Consider the following 12168-nt stretch of genomic DNA (forward strand, 5'->3'; position numbering starts at 1 on the left):
CAGATGCAGGATTTCTCCCTCCAAAAACTCTTCGTGTTGCAGCTGCTCCAACACAAGGGGAGAGTCCCTCAAACTGCAAATTAGATGCCTAATTGAAGACATGAAAACACACACACACACACACACACACACACACACACACACACACACACACACACACACACGCACGCACACACACACACACACACACACACACACACACACAAGTGTCTCTTCGTTTGAGTTATTTTGGGAGGTCCCAGTTTACTGCTTGGACCCATCCTGCTTATCCCTCTATTGTACCGCCCCATTTTTCTCACCGCCGTCATTCCTGGAGTTGGGCCCAAATCCCCTCTGTTAAGCTGGGTTTTCTCAGCGCGAGAATGCAAAGGAGTGCTTCTCTGATACAGCTTGGCCGGCCTCGTGATGGATTTGGTGGATTGGCAGGTACACAAAAGACGACATCCATCCTCTAAAGCTTCAGAAAATTAAGTATCTTTTCAGGAAGCAGTATTCAGGCAGTATCACAGACTTAGCAAACTGAAATGCGTGACGGGTTTGTTGCACAAACTGACTTTGACCGTCTGTGCTTTCACCAATCATGTGACCACGTTTTCAGGCTCTTTAGGATAATGATAATGAGGGGGAGATGCTGTGTACAGCTTCTTGTTTCAATTCAAACTTAACTAAAGAAGACAAAACAGAAGCACAACCCTTCCATCAGCCCCTCCCTTCACTTTCATCTGGATCACTACCCCCACCTCTCTTTTTCTCTTCTCTCTCCCTCACTCTGCTTTCATCATATGAAGAGGAAGGGAAAGCCCTCCTGGCCATTTCTACCTCCCCCCCACACCCTCCAACTCTCAGCCTCCCTACTCTTCTTTTGCCCATCAGGTCCAAAGAGAACCTCTCAAACAACACCTTGCACCTACACATTCATACACACATCCGCACACAGGCAGAGAGTTCCTCCTCACCCCTGCCTCTTTCACGCACACACTTTAATTTTCTGTGCCCGACACTTCAAACACATGAAAGGATGCTCTGCGGGGACCAAGGCTAAAGGGAATGTTGGAGGTGGGGGTAAGGAAAAGGAGGTGTTGAGGAGGAGAAGGGGGGGTATAAAAGCAGTGCTTGAGATGGAGATGTATTGGAAAGATGGAAGGTTGGGGCAGCCCAAGGGGGGAGGAGGAGGAGGGGGTCACAGGGGCCCCATCTGAGACCAGGTCAATATCAAGGAGCTCTTGCTAAAGTGATTCATTCAGTCTCTCAACAGACCAAAATCAACCATCCCCCTGTCCCACCTATTGGATTGCTAGGGTCCAAGAGTGTTGGTTTCGTGAATTTAGAGTAATATTAAGTTTTTACTTAAACTTGCAGCGGTTAGCAGACAGAGGGAGTAGGTTGTCTAGTGTGGAGGTAAAGAAAAAAACACCTACACCACCAAAGACTTGGCTGGTGGACAGTCTGTGGTGTGACACAAAATCACAAAACAAGGATGAAAACAAGAATGTAGATGTACAGAACAATGGATACTGTGGAGCGATCAAATTATTTGGATTTTGGAACTGAAGAGACAGAGGGAGTATGCCTGTATTGCACCAGAGTGTGTGCCTCATACCAGTAAGGCTTCTGGGAAAAGAAGCCAATGATCAGACTGCTCCCTCGGCCATAAAACCCCCACAATGCACTGCCTTTTGCTTCAAACTCCTCTAAGACACGGGAAAAGGCAATTAAAGCATTTATAGGCTTTGCCCCCAGATTTGCAGCCAGCAATTAAAAATCATTACTAATCAAATAAAATGAAAGGAGCTCAAAACTACAATCTGGCCGAGGCATCGATTGGATTTATGCCACTGCAAAAAGCTCATAAAGACTTTTAGGACTGAATGTTACATTTGTTACTAAAATGTGAGAAAAAGGTGAATGTTTAACAGCAGAAAGAGTGAAATGAATTAAGAGCCAGCCTATAACATTAACCAGGTAACTTCTCTGAGTTTTTCTTTTGCTTATCACACTACAATTCTCTTAGGCTAAAAGCAGTGAGATTTGTGTGTCTGTAGAAATTGAGAAAAACTGGGACACACTGGTGGTTTCCAGGGTGTTTGGAGATTTAGAGGGTTGGCAGGCAGCCAATGAGAGCTCACGGATCAATCGTGGCGTTGATGCATGCGACGGCTTGTGGGTGTTGTTAACAACGGAGAGCCGTGGTGGTCAGAAATCACCCTGAGTGACACTTTGACACTGGGTGGGCAAGCACCGCAAATAGAAATGTCAGCTGTCTCCATGGCCAGGTTTTACAATAGCAGCAGTGTGGCACACCTTAACATGGCACCCTGAGCACTGTGCTACACTCCAGGGTTACAAAGTAGCTCTGCATCTCACTGACATGGTGACAGGTGATGGAAGAGGTGATTTTTTTTTTTTTTACAGAAGCTGGTGAAAAGCTTCACGAGGAAAACTCTTAAAAGTTCAGAGTAAATTTCAAGTTTCTCCAAGCTACTTAAAAGTAACTTCAAAATGAAGAAAAGTTCCTCTTGATCTTTGATGAGTCCTTTCCTACTGGCAGTGAAGGAACACCTTTTCCGAATTTAAAAACGGTGCTCAGCTATTGATGTAGTTACAGAGCAAACTTGGAATACTGCACATTTGAAAGCCAGTACGATGATAGTGAGCGTGATCGTTATCACACACACAAATACACACATATTTCCAAATACAGAGCCTGTGGACTGACCGTGGCCGGGGAGACCCATACTGCTTGCCAGCTGGTAAAGCCGCTGTTGTTGCTCCTCATAGGAGCCTTGCTCACTGAGCGCGGACATCATGCGCCTGTAGTGCTCCTCAGGGCTCATGAGGCCGTGGCTGCCGCCTGCCTCCACCACTGGGCTTTGAGAGTTCTCTGTAGAGGGGACAGAAAGCACAAAGAGACCATCAGCACCAACCTTAACAGAGGCGAATAACTATAATACAACAGTTAATACTAACCTGATGACTCAATGTTACTGACTGAACTCACTTTTCAGCATTAGCTTTAATGACAGAACATTCTCATCCACGTCGACACCCAGATTGTGAGAAACTTTACTCAAGCAAATTCTTGCCGCAAATTAAATATGCCACTTCAAACAGCGGCATGAGCTCTCTGTTTTTGAATTTTTTAATTCAATATCCAAAATTAAATTTAAGGACATCACTACCACAGAGCACAGCTGCTACAAGTGCATTACCAATTTAACCAAAAGGAATAATCCAAGAGCTAAATCGTAATACTTGGGTCCAACTTCTTTTTTTTTGGACAGGGGAACAGCTCACTGCTGCTTGGGAACCAATTCACAAAAACTGTCTTTACTTTAAATAAGAATTGGATTTTAAAGTAATTAATATGATTATTTGTATCACAATTTGACATTTTACACAGAATTCCGTCACTGCAGAAGTGACAAGGAACAAAAAATCACAATTTGGAGTGATTAGATATTTTTCTATCAGATTTTTGTTTATTTATTATTTTCAGATGCTTTGGAAGCAGGTGTTATTTTTGAGCTATCATTGTCTTACTGTGTCCACACAGGGAGCAAAGCAGTAGGGCCATGTTTACACAAAACAGAAATAGAAAATGGTCAACAATTGTTGCATTTTGGCTGTTTATTTACATGGAAATGGCATTTTTGGTGACTGAAAACCAAGCGGCAACCTCCGGTCTAAAAATATGAGTCCAATGCGGAAGTGTTAAAAGTTGCAGTTCATTGAGGATCCGCTTGAGGCTTGCTCCGGAAGTACCGGAAGTCACAAACACATACATGGGAAAAAGACGATATTTGCAGCAGAAATAAACATGCTTACAGCCTGGTACAAAAGACAAGTGTAGTCTGGATAGTTTATTTCTCGATCGGCTCACATTGTGAGGGGGGTGAATTTTCTTCTAACGCGCAATTTCGAAGATATTGAGATTACGTGTCTTCCAATGAGAGGCACAGCTGCCTGCGGGAACGCTGCAGCTGTTGGCTAGGAGGCTTAAACTCCACCTCTTTACGTCACACTGGCTCGACAGCAGCAATATGGCTGCCGCCGATGATTTGCCTCAAACAGCACTGCAGAAACAGATGGGTGACGTCTCGGATACTACGTACATATTTTATACAGTCTATGCTGAAAACACAGACTTTTTGAAACAGGCTCCAGAGTGTCATTTATTGAAAACTCAATCCCTTCATGGAAACGAGCGATACGCGGATCCTCTGAAAACAGTGACGTCCAAGTCCCATTTGCACTTGTGTATTCCCAATCCCAATTCCCAATCAAATAGCCATGCAGAACTGGGAAAATCATAGCAACAACTGACTATTGAGCTGTGTTGGTGCTGCTGACTCTACTGAGTTCAAGAACGCCTCTCAAAACGGTTTTCAAACATGCTTTCACCACTCGCTGATGAAGAACAGCTCTATGTGCAGGCGCTTGGTGTTCTGGAGTGACACATCTTGTAGTCTTTTTAAAGTAAAAATTTAACTTATGACTAACCAAACAGCCAGAAGGTAAGGAAACTCTCAGAAAGCAGTCAAAACTGAGCACACATTATTTAACAAAGCCAAATTTGGGATCACAGAATCTGCAGTCAAACTGTCCAGCACAACATATTACTAGCATTTCAAGCCTACAGCAAAAATATAAATTACAAATGTAACCAACTACAGAGGGTGACAACATTTAATTGTTACGTTGACTTTACTTGCACATATGTGTGTGTGTGTTGCTGCTGTGCTGTGTTTATGCAGTGTTAAGTGTTTTGAGGATGATGTGAGGTATGATATCTATCTAGCTGTCAGTCCCCACACTTAATCTCTCCCTCTGACCTCCCCCCTCCCTCCCTCTGTCAATAGTAACATGATCTAAGGTAAGGCCGGTGGGGGGGATATGGGAAGGTGGTTAGGGAGTTCGAGGAGGGAGACAGAGGATGAGGAGGAGGAGGGAGAGGCAGAAGAAAGCAGGGGTTATTTTTACCACCCTCCTTCTCATTGAAACCTGAGCCTGGCCCCGGGCAGGCGAGCAGGAGTGGCGCTGAGGAGCGGAGGTGGTGCTGCTGGTGCTGGTGGGGGAGGAAGCAAGCATCTCTGTCTCCGACACCAAGATCCAGCTAATCCACCCAAGGTCCTCAAGTGTGTGTTGTGTGTGTGTGTGTGTGTGTGTGTGTGTGTGTGTGTGTGTGTGTGTGTGTGTGTGTGTGTGTGTGTGTGTGTGTGTGTGTGTGCCTGTGCACACAACTAGTTTGTGGCTGTCTAAAGTTTTCTCACTCTCTAAACACAGCAGGGGGTACCGACTTTGCAACAGAAGAAAAACAGGCATCGTTTACACAGCAGCATCCAATCTCTCCAGCTCCATACAAACGCTATGCTTTCTGTCTCCCTCTCTCAATCTAATTCTTCACCTTTATTAGTCATTAAGAGTTAGCTCCTGCCTCCAAAATCAGAGACAAGATGTAGCACACAGAAACACGCATGAGGGAGCAGATACAGGGTTTTGGTGCAGACAGGGCTCAAGGTTAAGACACAGGATCAGTAGTGTTTAGTAATGGCTTAAATGCACTTCTCAGAGCAGCAGGCTGCACAAAGATACACACGAACAAATTTCTCTATCCGTCTCTCTTAGGCAAATATACAGTAAAGGACAAATATATGCAAGATGTGTACAGGGGTTGTTTGTTTTTAAAGCCAAAGACCCAACCACACAACACGAGAACACAAAGTCAAAATAAAAACACACAAGCTCAATTTACCTTAAAAGGAAGCAAAGCCTAATCCAGGAAAAGACACACACAGATAAACACACACACGAAAACCCACATCCACAAATGCTCATGCATCTTTCAGAAGCTAGGTTGTGTCTAAGTGAGGCCTTAATGGCAAAAGATGACTGCAGAGTAAGAGGCTCCAGGCCGGGCTACTGAGGGTCAAGGGTCATCAAGAGGGCAAAGGTCAACACCAGGCTCATGCTGAGCTCAATAATCAATCTGACATTATAATGCATTAACACACTCACCCTTCTTATTATTAAACAGTTTGACTTTCTCTTTTATCTTACAATATCTCTGAACTATTTGTGTTGTTTTGTTTGTGTGCTGTCCATGTTGTTTGGCTAGCCTGTGCTTCCGGAGTGTGTGTCTGTGCATGTGTGTGCTTGTTGTGCTGATGTCTTTAGAGATGTGGTGAGCTGCCCTTGGTTTTGTGGTTTTGCCTGCTGTATAATGCATCAGTCAGGAAGTCTTTCTCAGGAGCCCAGAGGGACAGGCCCGGTAGCTGCTCCGGCTCCATGCCGGGCGCCCAGTTTCACGCCGCATGAAGTACATATGAATAATAGAGGATGGCGACCGGATTGAAGCGTGGTGGAGGCGCAATGTCTTGCCAAGGTGTGCCTTTTCAAGGTCTATTATTTATGTTATGGTGTTATCTAAAGCAGATGAAAAGCTATCAATAAAGTGTATGCAATAGGAATCAGCTGAAAATAAATGTAAACTTTGGTGAGTCTACCTGCAGGAGCCATTACCTCTATAAGGTTCTATATACTGTATATACAATGTTATCTTGTTAGCCCATTTTGGTCTATTCATGCCCCTTTTAGTCTGTTATACTTCTTTTAAAAAGAGATAGAGGTGAAATGGTGAAATCATCAACCCAGGAGCATATTTAGAAGAAACAGAGCCAAAGAGATAGACAGTGCTGTGTCTGTAACCCTGATGCTGTTTGTATATTTTTTGTTCCTTGTCACTTCTGCAATGACGGAATTCTGTGTAAAATGTCTAAAATGGGCTGATTAGTTCACCCTGATCACAGTCAGGATTATTTACCCTCTAATGTCTTTTAAGGACCTCTGGATGTGGGCAACAGTACGTTTTCAAGAGAGAGGAATGAGTTAACAGACATTGAAGTGTGTCGATATGAAAAAGTGAGACTGTGTAGCTGCATGTTTGTGTTTGTGTATTCACTTTCACACATACCCTAACAGACTTGACAAGCAGCAGCTAAACCAGTGACTAAATGTTGCTCTCTTTTCTTTCTCTGCAGCTTTCATCTTTTCTTTTGCACTTTAACACTGCATGTCGATCTTCTTTCCAAATCATTCTACCTACTTCTTTTCTGAAAATGTTTCCCTTCTACATCTGTAACATATCAACACACAAATACACTGTAATGTCTTACCTTTGGGGGATACACTGCGTGACTTCTTGCTGTCAGAGGGACACTCGCTGCTGCTGTTGGGAGAGAAGCTTCTCCTCTTTCCTAGAAGGTCATCTGTAAACACACAAGAAGAGGGAAAGCACCGTCAGGAAGTAAGCCAAAATGAAAGCCTGAAATTGACTCTCACATTTACCTGCCAACATGGTGGCTGTTTAAGAAATACAGAGTTAAAAGAGAGAGGCAAAAAAAAAGGGCCAAAGAAAAAAGGTGAGAAGAAGAGAGAAACAGAGCAAGTAAAGCAAGCTAGTGGCATCTGGAGATGTGCCTGTTCTGTCAGATATAAGAGGGGCCTGCACCGCTGTGAATGATAGATCTGCCCAGCTAATTTATGTTTGTGTGTGTGTGTGTGTGTGTGTGTGTGTGTGTGTGTGTGTGTGTGTGTGTGTGTGTTTGTCCATTTGGGGTAGGAAGGAAGGCTCTTTCCTTCTGCATCCTCCAATGTCTCTGTCCAACTGTGTCCTCAAGTGTTATCATTGTTCTTCCTCCTTCTCTTCTCTTCTTTCCTCTCTTTTCCAGATGTTGGAACAAAAGCCTCTGAGTAAACCAAAGTGCATGAGAGCCTCTCAGCCGCTTGAGAAATTCCTCTCACCCTACATTACGTCTATATCATGTCTTTATTTTTGCCTCCATAGCATCCACTTCCCTCTCTCTTGTTCCTGTCCTCCCCTCAAACACACTTGTGGTCCTCAAATCTCTTTCTCCATCTGCTTCTTTCTCCTCTCCTCAAGGTGTATTTGAAACCACCTTGCATCAGAAGTTCTCTCTCTCTCTCTTCCCATTAACACCCCCCTCCTCCTCAACCCTATTCTCCCCCTTCCTCCCCCCCTGCCGCCAAAGAGGAGCATCTAGTGTACAATTACTGCACCCCCTACTGCCTCTTCCTCCTTCTCTCCTCCCCTCTCATCCCTCTCTTCCTTCCCGCCCATTCGCCTCACCTCCTCCCCCCTCAAACACACCTCAGATCAATACGGGCCTAATCAGCGAGGGAGGGGATGCAGAGCACATCGCACGCAGAGCCGGCAGGAAGGAAAAGGCCGTTTGTCATTGCGCTCTCGCTCTTTTTCTATCTCTTGCACCTCTGCTTTTTCTCTAACTCGTCTTCTTCCTCCACTCAGACAGCCAAGCCACAGAAGCAACTGCTTCCCTTCTTTCTCTTTTTTCTCGCTTTGTCTCTCTCACTTCTCTGTGCGTATTTTTAGGGATGGGGGGCGTTGTTTTTTCCCTCCCTGAAGGAGAAGGGTTCATCTCTCTCTCTCCCTCTCTCTCCCTCTTTGCCTCTCCTTTTCAACAAAGCAATTTTTCATCATTTGCACAGCATGTGTAAACAGAACAGAGAAATGATGAAATGAACAGAGGTAAAAAAAAAAAAAAAAAAGCGTAATTTCATAGCAGTACCCAAGCAAGCAACATTTCTGCCATGTGTACACTCCTGATATGGCTGTTACCTTAGCAACCAGCAGACAGCCATCAACAGAGGAGTACAGCTGGAGTGGAGTCTGACCTTTAACCTTTAACCTATCACCCAAACTTATGTTCTTTCTTCTTCATAACAAGACACAGATAGACAGCGAGGGGAAAGAGACAGATAGAGATTTAGACAGGACTCAGAGGATTTTGTTGGTGGAGACCTGGTGTTGATGAGAGGTCGAGCAAGCAAACGATGAAGGGAGAGAGAGAGGGATAGAGGGGATGCTCACTAATGATCCAGTGTTTGATGTTGTCTCTCTGGTCCTGAGGAGATCCACTCCCAATACCATCCAAAAGAGACAGGGAGGGTAGGAAGAGGGGCCCTAATGGACAAGTGCATGTGCACAAATACACACATGCAGTGTACTGAATGTCTTTTTACTATTTCTACTTTTTCTTGTCATCCCCATTATTCTCCCTTGTTCTGTTTTTCTTCTCATATTTAAATCCTGTTCAGTACACTTCTTTCATTGGTCCTTTAAAAGAAGCTCTCATTCTATCCTATTAGTGAAACATTAACAAAGACAGAGAACCCCATTGGTTAAAGCCCCTCTCTTGCCAAACACACATGCACATGCTTACACCCACACCCAGAGCCTCTCATGATCAAACACACACACTTGAGTCGTCTCTTGAGCCGACCTCACTCAAGACGCCGCGTCTCCTGAGCCAGTGCCCGAGGGCCAGAGATTTGAGGGCGGAAAGCTTTTAAAGCCAATTAAATGGGGCTTCTTAGAGCACCGGCGCTCCCTTTTAATGCCCAGCCCTGAGCTCTGCTAGCGCCTATGCTAACCCTTTTACTCCCACTAACACCGCTTAGAGTCAAGTTTGCTACCCTGGGAGATTCCCTATCACCTATTTTTTAACATTGCTGAAGAACTAACGCTCATGGAGTCAATAGTTTTATTTAGAAGCTGTGATGTTACCAGTCCAAACAGTGGAATGATGCAGTGACAGCTTTTGCTGCAACCATACAGCCCTTTCTTTTTGGCACGTCTGGTCAGCTAACAGTCTCCGGCTAACTTGGCTTTGTCAACCTAACACTGAGTTTTCTAGCCTCTGCCTCAGTTCCCCCTTGCTAGTTAACCTCCTCCTTATCTGGTGTTCCTCCCACTGAGAGAAAAGAGGGATGAAAACAGAAAGACAGATAGAGAAAGAGGAAACAGCAGGACCTAAACCACTTCTCTTTCATGTGACACCACCAGGGCGAATCATCAGGCAGGGGAGCATTCCTCTTTTCTCCCTACTCACTGATTTCCTCTCCTCCCTCAAACTTTAGTCCTCTTCCTCTCCTCTCTCCATCCCATGGAGCGTGGTGACAGCTCAGACAGCCAGACTCCTTAATTCCTCTCTTACTCCGTTAATCTGTCATCTTTATCAGGCCGGGGAGGGGGAAGCTGTGAGAGGAGAAGGGGGGGAGTGACAGGCGGGGACGTGGGGTGGGCCGCCAGCCGCAGCCCCCCGATCAATCTCCACATTACAGCTGACAGAATGGTGCTAATAACTTATTGATCCCCCCTCCGTGCGCCGGGGCCTCCGCCGGCCCTGAAAGCCCTGCCATTGATTGGCTTACAGGCCGATGCAGCTAGGAAAGGAAGGGGGGAGGGCTGATGGCGACTGATGGAGGCGCTTCTGCTCACGCTAAAGGGAGGATGCACCACTGCCAACACGTGCACATGTACACAAACAGCAGCCCTGCTGCTCTGATTGTCATGTACTATGACTTTTTGGTGGAAGGAGAGAAAATAAGAGGAATGAAATAAGGACTAAAGAAACAAACAAAGAATAGCATGTAAATGTGTAGTAAACTGACTGAAAAATGGCTGACAATCTTTTATTTTCTAAAGATTATTTTTGGACTCTTAATGTCTTTACCCAGAGGATAGGGGATTGGATAGGGTAGAAAACTGAGAAGAGAGGGGTGAGGGGTGACATGAGCCAAAGGACCACAGGCCAGATTCAACCCCTGCCCCCCAGACTGCAGCTACTGTGGGGTGCAAGGCTTAACTACTAAGCTAAGGCGATGAACCAAAAATGACCTTTATGAGAAAATAGCGAGATTGTATTCCGTAAAAGTTCCTTTAAAAACTCAGTATAGTTATGCAAGACATCAAAAACCCACAGGCTGTTGAATATTTGTTGTATACAATTATTCTGAAGGCCCTCAGTGAGGTTCAGTAAGTCTGTCCTGTTGAATCCATCTGGTGCACAGGTGGCAGTACACAAAAAGATGATTCCAGTATTAAAAGAAATGTAGGGACTGTGAAAGTCATTGTAACCTCAGCTTCTTAGAAAACCTGTTCAATTACTAAATACTTATCTTGATTTCAATGGGATTCAACTATTCTGATAAAAGATTGAACCATACATTGAAATGTACTTTTGAATTGGTCAACTGAGATGGACAAAATTAAAACTCTCAGCATTACAAGGTGTGTGTTTCTGTCCTTGTCTGATGCCTTAGAATAAAGTATTTCATTTGAGGAGGCCCAAAATGTACGATTTGTATTACAAACAGTACGTCTACCTACTATACCAACCAACTGGCCGACTGACCAGCCATTCTCTGGTTTAATAGCTCCAAATCATAAAAATTATCTCAGGATGCTTCACCAAAAGAGCACTGTACTCTCTTTTATAATATATCCAGAGAACCAACATTTACATTACAGTTACAAGGCAGAGGCCTTGGGCAGAACTAGACTCATGGTGAACAGCAATCTGTCCTTTGCATCTTCATATGTCAAGTGTGATAACAGTTGTTGTGATATGTTGCTTTGTACATACAATTGATGAAATGATTGAAACTAAACGTGTATCTTGTGTTCTCTGCATAACTTCAAAAGCTAGTTTGATGTTTTGAAGGGGGGCTGAATTAGGTAGGCTCAAGACATCAGTGTTCACCAAAGTAGATGTGGTGGTCGGTATAGACCCATTCTGGAGAAGCTGGCCAGAGTGCCAACATAGACCTGTGGATGCAGTATAGACAGCCCATTCCTTTGGCAACACATTTTCTAATGAGTACAGCTCCAGGTTGATATCAGCGAGTTACAGAAAGACAACAATGAATGAGACTATCGGTGGTTTTACAGTTTGTCCTTCAGTGAAATGACAACATGCACATGCGACCTGTCTTTGTGTTGACATTTATATTCAGGGCAACAAGTCGCAACTGTTTGAGGCCAATATCACTCAATAGACCATCATGAAGTCTACATGCTAAACATTATCTTTCTGTTTGAACAGCCTAAAAAATATTTTTCAAGTAAGGTTTGTTTTAAGATTTCTTACAAGAGCGCTTTCTGACCCACCCACTTGATCTTTGTCATGAAAAAGGCATGCAGAAGTTAAAAAAAGTCAGACAATGAAATACTGTGCCGAAGGAAAGGGTAAGACTATTTGAATACAGCACACCTGAAAATGATATTGGCTCTTCAGGTAGGACTTTTTTTTTTTTTTTATTTATACTTTTTGGGGCTTTTACACCTTT

At 44.2% G+C, this 12168-nt stretch overlaps 1 protein-coding gene across 5 annotated transcripts in view; it reads right to left on the reverse strand.

Annotated features, from left to right (window-relative positions):
• The window catches only part of samd11 (sterile alpha motif domain containing 11), a 94623-nt gene that overhangs the window by 14819 nt on the left and 67636 nt on the right, over positions 1 to 12168 (reverse strand). For all 5 annotated transcript variants that reach the window (XM_034695257.1, XM_034695261.1, XM_034695259.1 and 2 more), the window contains 2 exons: positions 7173 to 7265; positions 2717 to 2881 (listed from right to left, as the gene is read on the reverse strand). In XM_034695257.1, the coding sequence (XP_034551148.1) occupies positions 2717 to 2881; positions 7173 to 7265 (258 nt within the window). The remainder of the gene's footprint in view (positions 1 to 2716; positions 2882 to 7172; positions 7266 to 12168) is intronic.

The sequence above is a fragment of the Notolabrus celidotus genome, chromosome 11 (assembly GCF_009762535.1).
Source record: "Notolabrus celidotus isolate fNotCel1 chromosome 11, fNotCel1.pri, whole genome shotgun sequence".
Classification (NCBI taxonomy): Eukaryota; Metazoa; Chordata; class Actinopteri; order Labriformes; family Labridae; genus Notolabrus; species Notolabrus celidotus.